Below are 17,415 nucleotides of genomic sequence, written 5' to 3'. Positions count from 1 at the left end.
TGACCAGGAACACCCATGTAGAACTACTCAGGCTCAAACTCTTAGCTTTGAAGAAAAATATTTTTTAAGTCCTATTAGCCTGAAGGGATTTAAACATGATCTGTGAACAACTCACCATCTATTAAGACTTGCTAGGATGCTTTCTCTCTAAAACCTTCAACTTCAGTTCTAAGCAACAAGGTGATCCCACACAAAGCACTTGCTTCATGTAGCTTTTGTCTTTGAGTCCACATTCTAGATATAACATCGAATTTTATGTTTAATACACAAATATTCATGTTTTTAAATTCTGCACAGTGTGGTGAAACTAAGTCTATACCCCATGAAACAGAAGAATTGTATAGTGACTGAAAAAAAAAAAAAAAAAAAAAACCCTGAGCTTTCAGGTTTTTTAGGCATATGTACTTTATTGAGGGTCTGACAAGGCAAGCAGAAAAGGCAGGTAACTAGTAAAAAGTGAACTCTGGGCCCTGTCATCTGTTCTCTGTGTCAGTCTCTGAAGAGCCTAGCATACCTAAGTCTTTGTGGTTGGTAAGCAGTAACTTTGACACTTCTGGATCATTCCATACCTTATTACAGTATACAGGCATAAAATTAATTATGAATTTCTCAGTTTATAAGAAACCTCTTTGTTCAATACTGCCAGGTCTGTATGCCCACTTTCTCACATGTTCCCCATGTCCACGGTATTAAACTGTTTACTGTCCTTGGCTGTATGTTAATCTGGTATTCCTACCAACCTTTGCTAGTATTGCCTGGCATGCCCTGTTTGTAGATGCTCCCACTCCAGCTGACTTCAGAATCAATACCCAGGACAAGGAAAATAACATCCATGCCATGGCCAGCGCCTTGAAGCAGTCAACCATGCAGCTTCTAGACTCTCATCCCAGGTAGGCCTTTTATACTTACCTGCCAAGAGGACCTCCTTCTTGTGATAGCAGTAGAAGGGTCTCTAACATAATTTTATTATCCATTTAATTTCCCACAATTTTTAATAAAAATACAGAATGAAATTAGACATAATTTTATCATCTACCACCAGCAACAACTGTAATTGTGTGTGTGTGTGTGTGTGTGTGTGTGTGAGAGAGAGAGAGAGAGAGAGAGAGAGAGAGAGAGAGAGAAACTTAATGGTCTGAAGCCTTAGAAAGTAAACTTCATACATCAAACTTTATCCCTGAATATTTCAACATGTAACTCCCAAGAATATGGGAACTTTCCATATAATTTCCAAAACAAAATAAGGTTTAAAAGAAAAAGGAATATACAATCCAATTCAGTTTTCTGTTAAAATCTGATACCCTTAGGAGCCATAATCCAATTAAATGTTATTGTCTGGCTACTTTATTATTAAAGTCTGCTTTAAATTTCAACTATACCTGAAACCCCATTCTCTTAAAGACAAGGTATTAGGAAGTTAGAGGTGCACGTGAGGTGGCCGTCTTGTTGAGACTCTTCAGCTGATACTACCTCACCCAACCAAGATCTAGAATTATAGATATACAAGAGCACAATATACTTGAATTGAGAAAAATGCTACGACCCTACTGCACTCCAGACCTAACTCCACTTTTACTGTCAATTTTTAGGAGGCAAACAGGACACAAAATATCATAAATTTAAGAACGTAAAATCTAGTTAGTTCAAACATGGTACTTTGTAGCAGCCCTTTACATAGAAACTTGTAGGTGGCTCTGAAAAGAGCCTTTGTGTTTGTCCAATTTGAAAATCAAAATTACGCCCTCTCGCCGCGGATACGGCGGGCCAGCTGGATGTCTTTGGGCATGATGGTGACTCGCTTGGCGTGGATGGCGCACAGGTTGGTGTCCTCAAACAGACCCACCAGGTAGGCCTCGCTGGCCTCCTGCAGCGCCATGACGGCCGAGCTCTGGAAGCGCAGGTCGGTCTTGAAGTCCTGAGCGATCTCGCGCACCAGGCGCTGGAACGGCAGCTTGCGGATCAGCAGCTCGGTGGACTTCTGGTAGCGCCGGATCTCGCGCAGAGCCACGGTGCCGGGCCGGTAGCGGTGAGGCTTCTTCACGCCGCCGGTGGCCGGGGCGCTCTTGCGGGCAGCCTTGGTGGCCAACTGCTTGCGCGGGGCCTTGCCACCGGTGGACTTGCGAGCGGTCTGCTTAGTTCGAGCCATTATTGGAGTAAAAGGAGAAACCTAAGAAAAAAAGTGTGTGGGTTCCTATTTATAACAACAAGGTCTCCCTGATTGGTGGGAATCTTCAAACGCCGCGCCATGAATGATGTATGCGGAAGTGATTGGTAATTGGATAACAGACATCAATTTTAAAATGTGTAGCCAATGAAAATGTCTTATATTATTTGACGTATGATTCATTGTTCCCTGTTACTCCATTAGATACATTGTTGCAATTAAGTACTTTAGTTGTTAATTTTGCTTACCAACTAATTAGAGACTATTGAGATTTTGACAACGCCTGAGCAGTTTAAAGGACTACTGGTTGAACTTGGTTACCCAAACTGAGCTCTGTACTATTCTTTATATTGTAGTTGCAGGAAGGAAGCAAAGGCAGCATGTTCCTCTCAGAGTCAAATGTGGTCTAAAAGACACGGACAAACACACTGGATTTTGTCCATTTTTTTAATGAATTCATGAGTTTCATGATAGCCTTAGCCTCAAAACCTAATTAAGAATGCGTCTTTTGAAAAAAAAAGCACTAGAATGATTTTCAAAAACTATGTCCCGGGATCATTAAAATTGCACTGGTGCTGCAAAGCAGCAGTTCCTTTGATTCTTGAGAAGACAAAAATCTGACTGCTTAAAACGGACTGTACAATAAATAGGGATTCTAGAATCATTAGCTGAATAATTTCTGTTATCTTCCCTCTGGATACTTCATAGACTTCAAAACGCGAACCAAACTATATAAAGCTATAATTTATATCAGGCATTTGTGCCTAGGGGACAGAATGCAGGGATACTACTGGAAAAATAATTTTAACGTTTAAAAATAAAAAGACTGCCTTTGTTGCGGCGATGTCAACGAGGATTTTTCTAAACCCTTTATTTCGTCTAATTTGAATATAGAGCTTCTGATGGTTCCCCTTAGCCAATCAGAAACAAAGACGAGTCCTACTTCATTTGCATAGGCTGCCTGTAAACAATACTCTGCTTGTCTTTCCCTAGATAAGATGCATGCTTTGATTGGACGGCTAGTGCATGACGTTTGCAGACTCCCTTACAAGAACAACCACAGCTTTATTTAAATAGCAGGGAGAGCAGGCGTCTCTCTCAACCTCGGTTTCATTTCCAACTCTGATCTTTGTCTTTGTTTACCATGCCTGAGCCCGCCAAGTCTGCGCCCGCCCCGAAGAAGGGCTCCAAGAAGGCCGTGACCAAGGCCCAGAAGAAGGACGGCAAGAAGCGCAAGCGCAGCCGCAAGGAGAGCTACTCGGTGTACGTGTACAAGGTACTGAAGCAGGTTCACCCCGACACCGGCATCTCCTCCAAGGCCATGGGCATCATGAACTCGTTCGTCAACGACATCTTCGAGCGCATCGCGGGCGAGGCTTCTCGCCTGGCGCATTACAACAAGCGCTCGACCATCACGTCCCGGGAGATCCAGACGGCCGTGCGTCTGCTGCTGCCCGGGGAGCTGGCCAAGCACGCGGTGTCCGAGGGCACCAAGGCCGTCACCAAGTACACCAGCTCCAAGTGAGCGCCCTGGTCTCACAAGCAACCCAAAGGCTCTTTTCAGAGCCACTATGTTGTCATTTTAAGGGCTGTATCTATATCTCATTTTAAACAGCAAAATGGCCCAGGATTATGTAAGTACATGCTTTTATATATGCCTACAAGTATAGGAGTGCTTTGTAATTGTCTTGGGTAGGCAGCAGTCAGTCACCAATGCTTTGTGGGGTCAATTTAAAGGTATATTTTGAGCTTTCAAAGGAAGTACTAAAAACCTTTGAACTGTTTCAAGATCTCGGTCTAGTACTGCCAAATAGCACTACAGGAAAGTAAATCATCTACCATTAACTTGTTTCTGTATATTGGAGGTTTGTATAACGTATTGTGACTAGAAGTGGAAATAAATGTGCTGTAGTTAATTCTTGGCATCCACATCATCCAGGAAATCACGACCACTCAGGGCTTGATGAGGTAACTGAAGGCCAGGGAAGAGTACTAAAATCCTGGATCTGTATCTGCACTTTTTACCAATAACACACCTTTAATATCATCATTAGGAAACCGAACCATGCCAGCCTGGTCACACCTTTAATCCACAGCTACACAGAGAGACCCTACATTCATACATAAAAAGAGATGATTGATAGATAAATGCTTATTAGGGAAAGAATAGTAACAAGGAAACAACTATATTGTTTTGTGAAAAGGAAGCCAATCACTGGTTTTTACACAAAAAAAAAAGTTTATGAAGGAAGCACCTAAACCTGAAAGTGAAAGGTTCCAAAAAGTGTGCCCCTAGGGTACTTGAGGGATTAAAATAGGAGTGCTCTGTGCCGAGGGCAAAGGTAATTACAAATGAAAGACAAACTACCTTACTCTTCATGGAATACTGTCTAGAAAATAGTGGTTTTGGCATCATCTGGGTGTTTTTCAGCTTCCAAACATCAAATAAACCTTCCTTCCATCACAGTCATTGGCGTAGTCCCTTAAAGCCAACCTTCAAAACCTGTAACAAACCGCTGTGATCATAATAACCTGTAGGACAAATCCAGTGACCAGGTGAATGGCTTCCTAAATTAGTGATTAAGCCAACTGAACACAAGTAACTACGAAAAAAAATAATGAAGTTTCAGGATCTCCAAAATAAGCTAAAAGGGCCAGGCACAGTGAAATAAAAATGCTTTAATCCCAGCATTTTTGCAGGAGTGGGAAGGCAGGCAGGTCTCCTGATTGCAGACCATTCTGGGATACCAAGATAGTTGCAGGCTAGCCTAGGATGCCTAAGTGGATCCCTTGGGGGAAAAAATAGGCGGCGGGGGGGGGGGGGGTTGTTAAAGAATTTCTTGCTGGGTAAGAAACTAGGGAAGATGTGAAACGTTTGGTAAATTCAGTTAACATTTGAAGTCTGGGAAAACAAAATTGACCTCTACAGTCTTATTGGCCCCAGTCTGAAGTGAACAGATAGATGGCAAGAAACCCAGAATACATACTAAGATGTTTTGTTTTGTTTTTTCTTTTGGTTTTTCGAAAGAGGGTTTCTCTGTGGCTTTGGAGGCTGTCCTGGAACTAGCTCTTGTAGACCAGGCTGATCTCGAACTCAGAAATCCTCCTGCCTCTGCCTCCCGAGTGCTGGGATTAAAGGCGTGTGCCACCACCGCCAGGCAAACATTAATTTTTTGTTTGTTTGGTTTTTGTTGTTTTGTTTGAGACAGGGTTTCTCTCGGTAGCTTTGGAGCCTGTCCTGGCACTCGCTCTGTAGACCAGGCAGGCCTCGAACTCACAGGGATCCGCCTAGCCTCAGCCTCCCGATTAAAGGCTGTAATTAAAGGCGTGCACCAACGCACCGCCAATATAAAGTCTTATAACCAACAGGTTATACTGTAGCTGACACTACCATACACCCCAGACTTCCAAAGCAAAGAAACTTCCATGCTTGCAAGAATTCCATGTGGCCACGAGGGGTAAAGCTTTGGCACCCTCGGCAAAGGTATAATGGTGATTTAAAGCCTAACAAAAATGGGAAGACGTTACAGCTTTTTTCCTGGAAGATGGGTGGCTCTAAGAAGAGCCTTTAAAAGTGGTTGAGCAGATGGTATCCTTTATGCCCTCTCCCCGCGGATGCGGCGGGCCAGCTGGATGTCCTTGGGCATGATGGTGACTCGCTTGGCGTGGATGGCACACAGGTTGGTGTCCTCAAACAGACCCACCAGGTAGGCCTCACAGGCCTCCTGCAGCGCCATGACGGCCGAGCTCTGGAAGCGCAGGTCGGTCTTGAAGTCCTGAGCGATCTCGCGCACCAGGCGCTGGAACGGCAGCTTGCGGATCAGCAGCTCGGTGGACTTCTGGTAGCGCCGGATCTCGCGCAGAGCCACGGTGCCGGGCCGGTAGCGGTGAGGCTTCTTCACGCCGCCGGTGGCCGGGGCGCTCTTGCGGGCAGCCTTGGTGGCCAACTGCTTGCGAGGGGCTTTGCCGCCGGTGGACTTGCGGGCAGTTTGCTTTGTACGAGCCATAACTGCAAAGGACAGAAAGAATCCTACCAAGCCGCACTACAGCTGCCTTTATGTAGGTTTACATTCGCGCATGCGCAAACACACGCACCAGCTTGTGTTCCCCTCCTCCCCACAGAGATACAGCCTGATAGGCTTCTGCACTTTTCAAAAGTCCCGCGCACTACTACTATTGGCTAAGGAGTTCAAGCGTTGATTGGTTAACTCTTACATACTGATTGGGATGAATTACAATGTAAAACATTTCCCTTAGCCTGGCACGCCGGAGCCTTTTTGAATTTGACTTCTTGTTTGTCTTATATGGAATCGCTTGCAAAACTTGAGTGCCGAAGATTCGGACTATAAAATGTCATGACACTCTAGATCCCAAAAATCATTCTGCAAAACATGTTCTTCACCCTCCTTGGTTTTTTTTTTCTCCCCTTCTCGGGCCTAGACTGCGGTGTTCTAGCGCCACACATAAGGGTTCCTGGAGTGTTTGGAATATCACCAGTAAACAGACTAGCATGAAAATAACAGAAACAACACATGTCAACTAGACTGAATTCTGCCTTGACACTTTGGGTAAAGCTTTATCCTACCTAACAAATTTCATAAAATCCTATGGGCTGGTATTAACTTTTTCGATGCTGGACTTTTTTTCAAACTCCTTCTGAAAAAAAAATTCTGGAAGATACTAGGTAAAGGACTAAATTAGCATAATTTTGTACAAAGTATACCAACACTTTTTTAAGATATCGGAGGCTTCTGTGACACAAGACACTTAAAAACCAAAAGCAAGCCCTCCAACAAGTTGTCAGGCCTTTCCCCTTTGTCCTTTTATATTTTTGGTTTTGTGCTATTCTGTCAGGACTTCATGAACATCCCTTATTAGTACTAACGACATATTTCAAGCTATCTTAAGGCAAACCCTTCCTTAAAAGCCTTTAACAGAAGTGCATCTCAGGGTACTTGATAATATATGCACACCACAGACCAGAATGCTATATTTGCGGGTAAATTGATCAACTCGAGAAAAACAAGATTCCTTCATTGGGGAAGTTAGGACAATTTAGTAATTTGCTCATTGTTTGAGAAGAATTTGCGGTTTGAAACTCCCAGTTACCAGAAAATTAGCCCAACAAGCCATAAATTGTACTATGCCTTGCTTATGGTATTTCAGCACTTTTTACTGAAAAAAGTGGGTGGCTCTGAAAAGAGCCTTTGTTTTTTACAGTGAAGACCAGTGTGAAAGGCAGTGGTCTTACTTTCCCTTGGCCTTGTGGTGGCTCTCGGTCTTCTTGGGCAGCAGCACGGCCTGGATATTGGGCAGGACGCCGCCCTGAGCGATGGTCACGCGGCCCAGCAGCTTGTTGAGCTCCTCGTCGTTGCGGATGGCCAGCTGCAGGTGGCGCGGGATGATGCGGGTTTTCTTGTTGTCGCGGGCCGCGTTGCCAGCCAGCTCCAGGATCTCGGCCGTCAGGTACTCCAGCACGGCCGCCAGGTACACCGGGGCGCCGGCGCCCACCCGCTCCGAGTAGTTGCCCTTGCGGAGCAGGCGGTGCACACGACCCACGGGGAACTGCAGGCCGGCCCGTGAGGAGCGGGTCTTGGCCTTGGCGCGAGCCTTGCCACCCTGCTTGCCGCGTCCAGACATGGTCAGAATCAGTAGACAGGAACTGTTCAGCCTAAAGCGAAAGAGCCACAGCAGCAAACTTATAAGCATCTCCCGGCGCGAAAACAGAGGGACATCATTGGCTGCACATACTGCTTCACCTGAACCAATGGTAACGTGCTTCTGAAATATTCTTGATTTGATTGGACAGTAAGTGCATGACGTTTGCAGACTCCCTTACAAGAACAACCACAGCTTTGTTTAAATAGCAGGGAGAGCAGGCGTCTCTCTCAACCTCGGTTTCATTTCCAACTCTGATCTTTGTCTTTGTTTACCATGCCTGAGCCCGCCAAGTCCGCTCCCGCCCCGAAGAAGGGCTCCAAGAAGGCCGTGACCAAGGCCCAGAAGAAGGACGGCAAGAAGCGCAAGCGCAGCCGCAAGGAGAGCTACTCGGTGTACGTGTACAAGGTACTGAAGCAGGTTCACCCCGACACCGGCATCTCCTCCAAGGCCATGGGCATCATGAACTCGTTCGTCAACGACATCTTCGAGCGCATCGCGGGCGAGGCTTCTCGCCTGGCGCATTACAACAAGCGCTCGACCATCACGTCCCGGGAGATCCAGACGGCCGTGCGTCTGCTGCTGCCCGGGGAGCTGGCCAAGCACGCGGTGTCCGAGGGCACCAAGGCCGTCACCAAGTACACCAGCTCCAAGTGAGCGCACGATCTCAGGCTTACTTCACCCAAAGGCTCTTTTCAGAGCCACTCATCTATTCTTTAAAGAGAGCTGTAGCTCTAGGTGTGTTTACCTGACTTCTGCATGGCTGCTTTTTCTTAGTGGGTGTGAAACAATGCAATATTTGGCCGGAGCATGATTTGAATTTGGTCACTAGCTTAATCAAGTTTAAATTCATACTTGCAGTTTCCATACCTAGCACCTAATGAAAAGTAACTACAAAGTAACAAGACTTGGAAGTGGTCAGGTGGCTATTTTCATAAATGGTATACATAACCGTTTGGTTGTATTTACACTGAGCTTCCTAAAGTGACAATCAGGTGGTTATTTTCATAATCACCAAGAGTCTTCATTGTACCCACCATCGGCTTTTGTTCCCCTATTGCTAAGATTAAATAGAGGTGTGGGCCCATCAAAACCTGGCCCTTTTATTTTGGTTTATGTTTTTTGTTTGAGACTATCTCACTATAACTCAGACTCCTGGAATTCACTGTAGATCAGGCTGGCCTCCAGAATTCCTCCTACTTCTACCTCCCCATTGCTGGGATTGAATGCCTGCGCCAACACGTCTAGCCCCCAAATTTAAAAACTTCTAAATATTATAGGAGGACTCAGGCATTCCATCTGAAGTCAGTAATTTCTTATTACCTTCGTGATTTATCTGCAAGCACCTACTAAACAAATTAATTTGAATATTAAGTGTACCTATAATGTAAAGAGACTTGTAGCAAAAAATTGCCATTTTTCAATACTGTTTGCTAACTTTAAGGATGTTTTTTAAATAATTTATTCAGAAATATTCAAACATTTAATACAGCCCTCCAAAGAGTTGTGAATGCTTAGAATTGTGTATTGAGGCAATTAATCCCTCTTGGAGAATTGCCTAATCCTAAATGGAAGATACATAATAATTGCTAGATAACATTCCTGAAATTAATTAAAAGCAGTTGGGACTGGACAGTGAGTGCACCAAGGGAATGACCTACTGTGCTTCAAGCCTCGGATCTCACAGAGGAAGCCTGTGACTTTAATGAGGCTATGGCCTAGCAGCTTTGCTAAACTTCTGTGTCAAAGTTCTTCAACTGGTCCTGTAAAGGATACTTTTCTAACAGTGCAACTCTCTCTAGTGTTATTGGAACATCCGAGATCCTTTACCTCTAAATATTCTCACCCCTCAACCTCCATCTCAAGCAATGTAAGGCCTTTACAGGACTCTTCACAAACTCACTAGAGCTAACAAGAATTAATTAGGGAAAGACTAGATAAAGAAACTTGCTAGGTATACACAATGTCTCACCCTCGTATGGGCCTGGACAGGCTAAGGAAGATACTAAGCAATAGACAGAGAACTGTTGGTTTTAGCTTCAATACGAGTTATTTTATTTTTTATTATATGTATGTGTCTCTGAACAGAAGACTCGCCCTAGAACCAGAGATACATATGGTTGTTGTGAGCCAACCAACATAGGTGGAGGCCACCGATCCTGTGTCAGAGCCCCCATCAAGCCTGGTTTCACAATTTAGCCCAGAACGAACCAACCACGGAGCAGGCTGTGTGCACAGCCACCGCCCGGGGCCTTTGTCCCCGGCTAAGCCTCCGCCAAGCTCCAGAGCTTTGTCTATATAACTCGCGCCATTTAAAGGGAGGCATATCAGCTAATACGCACTAATGTATTCCTGTGCCTAATGTATGCACGCTTCCGGAGAACTCAGGGTAACCAACCTTACAGACAGGAAGTTAATATACTCAACAAACCTCACTATAAGACCTATTCTTTAATACCGGTAAAGACGCGACAAGGAGAGGTTAAAAAGAGCAAACAAATGTCAGCCCTTTTACTGCAAACGTGGGCGGCCCTGAAAAGGGCCTTTGGTTTTTTGCCTAGACTAGACGCCAAGAACAAACACCTTAGCCGCCGAAGCCGTAGAGCGTGCGGCCCTGGCGCTTGAGCGCGTAGACCACGTCCATGGCGGTGACGGTCTTGCGCTTGGCGTGCTCCGTGTAGGTGACCGCGTCGCGGATCACGTTCTCCAGGAACACCTTCAGCACCCCGCGGGTCTCCTCGTAGATGAGGCCGGAGATGCGCTTGACTCCGCCACGGCGGGCCAAGCGGCGGATGGCGGGCTTGGTGATGCCCTGGATGTTGTCGCGGAGGACTTTACGGTGGCGCTTGGCGCCGCCCTTGCCCAGGCCTTTGCCACCTTTGCCGCGACCAGACATAACTAAGCTGTTTGAAGACTATGCCTCAGTAGCGATAGTTGCGCAAGCACTTCCCTTATATGAAGGGTTTCCGGACCTAATTGAAGACTGAAAGCTGGAACGCATCCGCCCCGCCCCGTTTCTGCTAGGGCTCTGGCTGGTGACGTCACCAACGCTTGTGGTTCCTACTCCCTGAGCTGGTTCCTTTGTCCCAAAATAGGACTTCCCGGCCATCTTAAGTAGTTCAGATTAAAGAATCTCTTTAATGATTCACATTTGCCACTTGCTACGTATTAGGGCGACAGCAGAGCTTTGATCATTCAGACGATCAGAACTGCTGATACGGGTTGCGTGTGAGTCCACTTCCCACAGTTTTATCCCCTGTTGTAAAGGATCAAACACTAGAGATAACACAGCACCATTTCCTCCACGATCTCGATCTCAAGACTCAACCTGACCCCAAATTCTTGCTTCCCGCAGGTAAATGCGTGGCTGGTCACTAAGAATGTTATCAACTGCCGTGCTGAGGTCCCTGTCTGCATTGTCTTGTTTTCGCCATTGTGATTCTCGTTTAAATATTTACCTGTCTTTCTCATCCGCATGGACTCATTATTATGTTAATGTTTGCTACTCTTGTCCAAATTTTGCTTTCTGTTTGATTAGGTAGCGATACTATTCCCAACAAGTAGCTTTCTTTTGGTAGACAAAGTTATACTTCGTTAAAATTGGCATAGGATACCAACTGCATCAGAGTTAAGAACATTATTAGCGCTACTGGTCTGTGGAGCAGAGTGGCGCAGCGGAAGCGTGCTGGGCCCATAACCCAGAGGTCGATGGATCGAAACCATCCTCTGCTAGCTTTTTTTTTTTTTTTCCTTTTTGTTCCCTCCCACCAACTACGTTACATTCATTTCATAATAAAGTCAACTGATACTTGCGAAAAGAAACCGGAATATTTTTTTCATAGACTCCCAAGTGCTAACTGGTGTTTTCTCTTGATAACAAACCAGATTTATTCTTATTACTTTGCCCTATAACTCCTAAAATCGCTAATCGACGGTATAAGGGTAAGAACGGAAGAACAGTTCAGTTTCTTTCACTACATAATTTATAAGACCTTATTTGCCAAGGGTATGGTGATAGACTAGAAATCCATTGAACAGTCCCGTTAGATATTCTTTGCGATTACTACAGTCTTAATCTTGACAGCAATGTGTAGTGTTTTGAAAAGTGTGGAGTTAGGGAAGTGTGTCAGGGATGGGGGTCTTCAATTTGAAGTCTGAGTGAGATAACCATGTCTGCTGCCAACACTGGTCCTATGTCTTTAATCTTCACCTTCCTGATAATTCTTTTGCGAAGCTATAGCTATGCTCTACGCTTATTTTCTAAGCTATGAATTCACTGTCTCATATTTCTGTCCCAGGAAGAATTCCTGCCTAAATTTTGTGTGTCCGATGCCTTCATGGAAATTAATAAGAAAAATACTTTAAGTATCCTACAATCTAGATAAGTGTTTTTGAGTGACCTTGAACTGCTCCTCTTGCCTCAGCCAAAAGGGGTTACCATGTCTTTTAAAAATAACTCTTTACTGCATCAGAAAACAAGTTCAAAGGCCTCTGTGTGTGTGTGTGTGTCTCTTTGTCTGTCTCTCTCTCTCATTAGGCTGTGAGGGATGAGGATTTTTATTTCTTCTCAGTGGGAGCTAAAGATCAAGATCAGCCCTTGAGAATAATTGACAGAGCCACCAAGCACCTAGTACCCTTGTTTTCTTGCATCAGACATTAAAAAAAAAAAAATTACTTTTTTTTTAAGGGACTGCTCAGTCGGTAGTGGCATACATCTTTAATCCCAGCACTCAGGAGGCACAGGTAGGTGGATCTCTGAATTCCCAGACCAGCCCCATGACAAAGCCCATTCCAGGACAGCCAGATCTACACAGAGAATCACTGTCTCAAAATAATTAATTAATGATGACGATGATAAGAGATTACTTTTCAATCTGTGAGAACAAAACCAGTTGTTGATTGCAGCCCCTAATTACTCAGTTCAATAACTTGGGGCAATTCTTGACCTAACTCAGTGTACACTCACAATTTAAAGATTACAACAAAGATTATAATACAGGAAAACACTGTCACAAAGGTGACAGGCCAGAGAAGGCTTTCTTGCCCTCTGCTCCTTGGTGGCAGATACTCTTGTCTCCAGGTAAGAGCTACAGTAACATCAGCCATTGCTATCTAGTAAATAAAGTTCATTTGAACAGGAGTTGATGTTGTTACAGTGATCTAGTTCCCTGGTGACCACATGTTCACTGGTCATATCTATGTTAAATATGCTGCCAACATGGGTCATAGTAACTCCCTGCTTCAGGGATATAGAATAAAATCACTACCCAGGACCCACGTGCACATTCTGGGATTTCACTTTTCAGAGTGTGATCAAGAATCGTTACTATGGCAATTATCCACAGAACTAAGTGGAAACTGCATAGAGCAGTTCAGCTATGGTAGCTTTGCCTTAGGATTATAGAGTTTGTGACCCCTGGGAAAAGACCATAGACTCAATCCAGTTATAATGAAATGATTGATTGATCAGTTGCTAAGCAGGAAGGACAATCTCTGAGCCAAATTTAAGGTTGCCATGAAGCAGGGGTCTGGGGAAGAGTTTTTAAAGGGGAAAACCACAGGAAGACCTTCCATATCTATGCAAGCAAGCCAAAACTGTTCTGTTTTGCCAAGTGAAGTGGTTAAGGAAACTCAAAACAACCCTGGGTATCTATGTAAACAAGTTACAGAACAAAAACAAGCAGTCATATGATTAAAAAAAATAGATCATTTTTTGGGTGGGCTTCGATGAGTCGTGATTACTGTAAACCTAATCTTCCTGAGACTGCAGTCTGAGACAATTGGTGAGTGGGTACCAAGATGCATAAAATGTATAAAATGAATAAAATGGAGTTTCTGCAGCCATCACACTGGCATATATAGACCAGAAAAAAGGGTGGATTTTGATAAGAAACTTGAGTAAGTGCTTGCAAGACAGCCAAAAAAAAGCAAAGAAACAAATAGAAGGACACATGAGGGCAAAACATTTCTAACTATAATAATTCAGTGTGGAAGAATATAAAGGTGAGGGAGGGGATTCTGCAAAAAGAAGTGGCCACCCTCAGCTCAGCTATTCAACCACTGGAAATGGGAGGAAATACTAGAACACAGGACACCTAATACAGGCTGTATGGGATTGCTTCCCCATGTATGTCTGGGGCTGTCTATATTCAGCTATGTAAGACTGGCCATCTTAAATTGGTCATCTCTACCTTAACATTCTATACACAAACTTAGCAAAATAGATCTTAAACACACACACACACACACACACACACACACACACACACACACTTCACCCTCTCAAATGTTCCTCCAACCCACTCACTCAACACAAATTTTGAGGGTGGTCATTTGTTTGTTTTACAGGATTTTTTAAATTAAAAAGTAATTATATCATTTTCCCTCCCTCTCCACCCAGCTCCTCCCATATACATCCTGTCAAGCCCTATGAAATTCATGACCTCTTTCATTATTGTTATTATTATTACATACATATATATAAAAGGATGGACATAAATGCAACCTGCTAAGTCCATTTAGTTAACACAAACTTTGTTGTAACCACAGAAAAAAAACGCTTTGAAGATGGATATGACTTCCATTCTCACCACTTCAGCCACCATTTCCCATGGTAGTTAAGGCACAGACTGCACTTGCCATTTGAACATCTGAGCAGCTTTCCAAGCAATCTCCAACTCCAGAAAGAAAGAGAACATCATTCTGTTATGGGGTCCACCAGAGAGGACTTCTCGTATGTGAGTTAAGCCAATCGAAATTCTTTTTTAGACAGCCAGGGAACACACAGTGTGTTCAAGATCCCAGTGTCGCGCCCCAAGCCTTCTCTAGATGGGCTTTTAAGCACAAAAAAAAAAGGGGGGGGGGATATATATGCCCTGGATTGACATCAGTTAACAAGAACAGTTAGCCAGAAGTAGAGGTGTAGGTGCCAAAAAGCAATGTTAGTACATTTAAAGACTTTCCCAGAACTGTGGATTTGATGGGTTAGATCTTTGTTTTCATTTTTGCAGGTGGTGCTGTCTCCGTGCTGACTTTTACAGACTGAAAGGCACTTCCACCATGGAGTCAGTTGGGCTAAGGTTCCGGGCCCGGTTACAATTCCACAGTCAGCTTTTGCAGAATGTATTTAGGTGAGCAGCTCACCTGAAAAATGATTGTGGGGCTCCAAAACAAATATGTGTGTGTAAAGAATTCACATTTCTATTTCATTCTTGCTATTTTCTAGATGTTATTCTACTGACAGGAAAGAAAGGCTGCATAAAAAGCCCCATTTCTGAACTCCAGAAACTGTGTAGCAATCATGAAAGTATCACAAACTCTATGAATGTTTCTTCTCTAAAATGATTTTAATGCCTTTTTTGATTCATGAATTAAGTGTAAAAACTGATAATAGTCATTTTTTTTCCTACTTCTCTTCTTAGTGAAAGCTAACTTAAAAATAATTAATGGCCTTGGACCTCTCATGACACCAGAGGCTTCCAATGAAACTAATTTTCCTTTTTCAAGTGAACAAGTATGTATCTTGAAAAGTGCTGTAACACCAAGTGATAAAAATCAGCAGAAGTACCAAAAGGTGGGAAGGTAGCTTTTGTCACGCTGGAGGGTAACACCCATGCAGATGTAAGGGAGCATGAACAGGAAAGCAGTTCCGAATACAGGCAAACGAATTTTCTCTCCGTAAACCAGCCATGTATTGCAATACCGAAATAATTCAGTCTCATCATTTCCTGAATCCGACCCTGTGACCCCAAATAATCTACAGAAATCCGCGGCGTGGACCGAATTGCCTTTTATGATGTGTCGCAAGAGCTCAGCCGAAAGTTTCTTTTACTTTCTATGTCTTTTGAGGAAACCGGCCTACGGCTGACCACGTGGCCTAATGGATAAGGCGTCTGACTTCGGATCAGAAGATTGAGGGTTCGAATCCCTTCGTGGTTAGTGGGGTGCTTGCTTTTCTTTCCGAAAGCTACAAATTAAGCTGTGATATCTGGTCAAAAAAAAAAAAGATCCTCCCCATCCCCTGCATTTTTTTTTTTTCCCTAACCTTTCTTCACCCTGTCAAAGGGAAAAGGAAGACTTTTATGGCCTTAAAAGAGTGGTTCTCAACTTTCCTAATGCTACAACCCTTTAATACAGTTCATGTTGTATTGCCCCCCCCCAAAATTATTTCGTTGCTACTTCATAACTGTAATTTTGCTACTGTTATGAATCGTAATGTGGATATCTGATATACACCCCTGTGAACGCAGTCTACCACCCAAGGCGGTCGTGACCCACAGGTTGAGAACCGCTGCAAAGAACTGGGTTCTAGGAGGACAAAAACCTGAAATGAAGTTTTCGAGTATCTTGAGCGGTCAGATTCTACCAGATTTAGGTTGTGGGCTTCTGGACCTCAGTTTTGCAGGGTTAAATTATCCTGAGTAATCCCCACGCCTGCTTTTTTGTTGTCTCAAAAACAGGGAGGATTTCAAGTAGCATAGCCTGGCTCTATCAAGGCATTCAGGCCTGCCGCATCATGCCTGGTAGAAATGGGAATTCCGATCCAAGAATATAAAAACGTGCCTGAATCAAATTATTTCCCGTTTCCTTTCCTTTCTAGTGCATGCACAGCAAAGGTTACAGAAAGAAAAAGCCCATCCCACCCAGGAAGGCTGAAAAGGTAGAGCAATCTTGGACACCCTGAGCCTTCAGTGGTCACTAGACACTAGAAATTTGTCACAAAATTCAGAAAAAGAAATATTTACACCCTTTGATAAACAAGCGAGACATGCTGCTTTAAGGTGGGGGTTCAAAAAAAAACATGCCCTGGAGTTCTTAAGAGATGGATAGAAAGTGAACGGAAGCAGGGTAGAGAAAGGACGAGGAGATGAGGAAACAAAGTGGGGGAGAAAGGGGAGGCGGGAGGACAGCATGGCAGACACGCCATGATCAACTGACAGCACCAAAGTAAACTAGGAACACTAATAAATAGCTCAATATCCCATACCGCCCACCCCACCCGCGCTCTGTATAGTAACCACTTCCTTCCCACCAATAACCACAACCATACTTTATCACTTTATCTATATTAAAAAATGACTAGGCTATCCAAGGATAGGTACTGACTTGATTGATTCACCATGACATTTGCCTTCCTCGTTGTAATAAACCAATAAATTCCAATTTGCCTAGCTGGGGGTATGTTTCTGTTGGCCTTTGGCCAGAGACAACCAACAGCTTCATTTTTATATGTATTTTATTGCTAAGAGGAAAATAATTAGATCAAATCAAATGTTGAGTAAAATGTCAGAGAACAGGTAACTCACTGGTTTAACACCTGCTTAGGATAAACGGACCCTGGCCTCCATCCGCGGAATCATAGGATCCTGCAACCACACGCCTTGCTGTTTATCCAAGAGAGCTGGAAACTGCTGCTCACAGAAACTTGCACATGAATACCTATGAAGTTCATCCGTAACTTCAAAAATGTAAATCTGCTTGCTGCCAGGTTTTTGCGGGCCCTGGGCATCATTCTCATAATTCCCACAGCCAACCAAAAAATTCAGTGCAGCCACCTGAGGGCACTAGAGAGCCACCAAATAAATCCTTATCCA

At 43.9% G+C, this 17,415-nt stretch overlaps 6 protein-coding genes and 3 non-coding genes across 9 annotated transcripts; 5 read left to right on the top strand and 4 right to left on the bottom strand.

The window, feature by feature from the left end:
• Window positions 1-945: 945 nt before the first annotated feature.
• On the bottom strand, window positions 946-2,175 carry LOC100773314 (histone H3.1). The gene has a single exon (XM_035442874.1). The coding sequence runs from the start codon at window positions 2,144-2,146 to the stop codon at window positions 1,736-1,738; it is 411 nt and encodes a 136-aa protein (XP_035298765.1). The 5' UTR covers window positions 2,147-2,175; the 3' UTR covers window positions 946-1,735.
• Window positions 2,176-3,256: 1,081 nt separating this feature from the next.
• On the top strand, window positions 3,257-3,737 carry LOC100773886 (histone H2B type 1-C/E/F/G/I). Its single transcript, XM_027409533.2, has one exon. It carries the CDS (start codon window positions 3,309-3,311, stop codon window positions 3,687-3,689), a length of 381 nt encoding a protein of 126 aa, XP_027265334.1. The 5' UTR covers window positions 3,257-3,308; the 3' UTR covers window positions 3,690-3,737.
• A 1,971-nt stretch (window positions 3,738-5,708) lies between these two features.
• LOC100773314 (histone H3.1) lies at window positions 5,709-6,201 on the bottom strand. Its single transcript, XM_035442875.1, has one exon. The coding sequence runs from the start codon at window positions 6,169-6,171 to the stop codon at window positions 5,761-5,763; it is 411 nt and encodes a 136-aa protein (XP_035298766.1). The 5' UTR covers window positions 6,172-6,201; the 3' UTR covers window positions 5,709-5,760.
• A 1,175-nt stretch (window positions 6,202-7,376) lies between these two features.
• Window positions 7,377-7,853, bottom strand: LOC100773020 (histone H2A type 1-B). The gene has a single exon (XM_027409510.2). It carries the CDS (start codon window positions 7,802-7,804, stop codon window positions 7,412-7,414), a length of 393 nt encoding a protein of 130 aa, XP_027265311.1. The 5' UTR covers window positions 7,805-7,853; the 3' UTR covers window positions 7,377-7,411.
• A 185-nt stretch (window positions 7,854-8,038) lies between these two features.
• On the top strand, window positions 8,039-8,543 carry LOC100772735 (histone H2B type 1-C/E/F/G/I). The gene has a single exon (XM_027409528.2). It carries the CDS (start codon window positions 8,099-8,101, stop codon window positions 8,477-8,479), a length of 381 nt encoding a protein of 126 aa, XP_027265329.1. The 5' UTR covers window positions 8,039-8,098; the 3' UTR covers window positions 8,480-8,543.
• Window positions 8,544-10,347: 1,804 nt separating this feature from the next.
• On the bottom strand, window positions 10,348-10,759 carry LOC100760690 (histone H4). The gene has a single exon (XM_027409542.2). It carries the CDS (start codon window positions 10,716-10,718, stop codon window positions 10,407-10,409), a length of 312 nt encoding a protein of 103 aa, XP_027265343.1. The 5' UTR covers window positions 10,719-10,759; the 3' UTR covers window positions 10,348-10,406.
• Window positions 10,760-11,482: 723 nt separating this feature from the next.
• Window positions 11,483-11,554, top strand: Trnam-cau. The gene has a single exon. It is a non-coding gene; the product is annotated as a tRNA-Met (tRNA).
• A 788-nt stretch (window positions 11,555-12,342) lies between these two features.
• LOC113835026 lies at window positions 12,343-12,481 on the top strand. Its single transcript, XR_003484148.1, has one exon.
• Window positions 12,482-15,687: 3,206 nt separating this feature from the next.
• On the top strand, window positions 15,688-15,760 carry Trnar-ucg. Its single transcript has one exon. It is a non-coding gene; the product is annotated as a tRNA-Arg (tRNA).
• Window positions 15,761-17,415: the final 1,655 nt, after the last annotated feature.

This window comes from Cricetulus griseus, chromosome 3, assembly GCF_003668045.3.
Source record: "Cricetulus griseus strain 17A/GY chromosome 3, alternate assembly CriGri-PICRH-1.0, whole genome shotgun sequence".
Taxonomy (NCBI): domain Eukaryota; kingdom Metazoa; phylum Chordata; class Mammalia; order Rodentia; family Cricetidae; genus Cricetulus; species Cricetulus griseus.
This window is presented reverse-complemented; position numbering and strand designations above follow the sequence as displayed.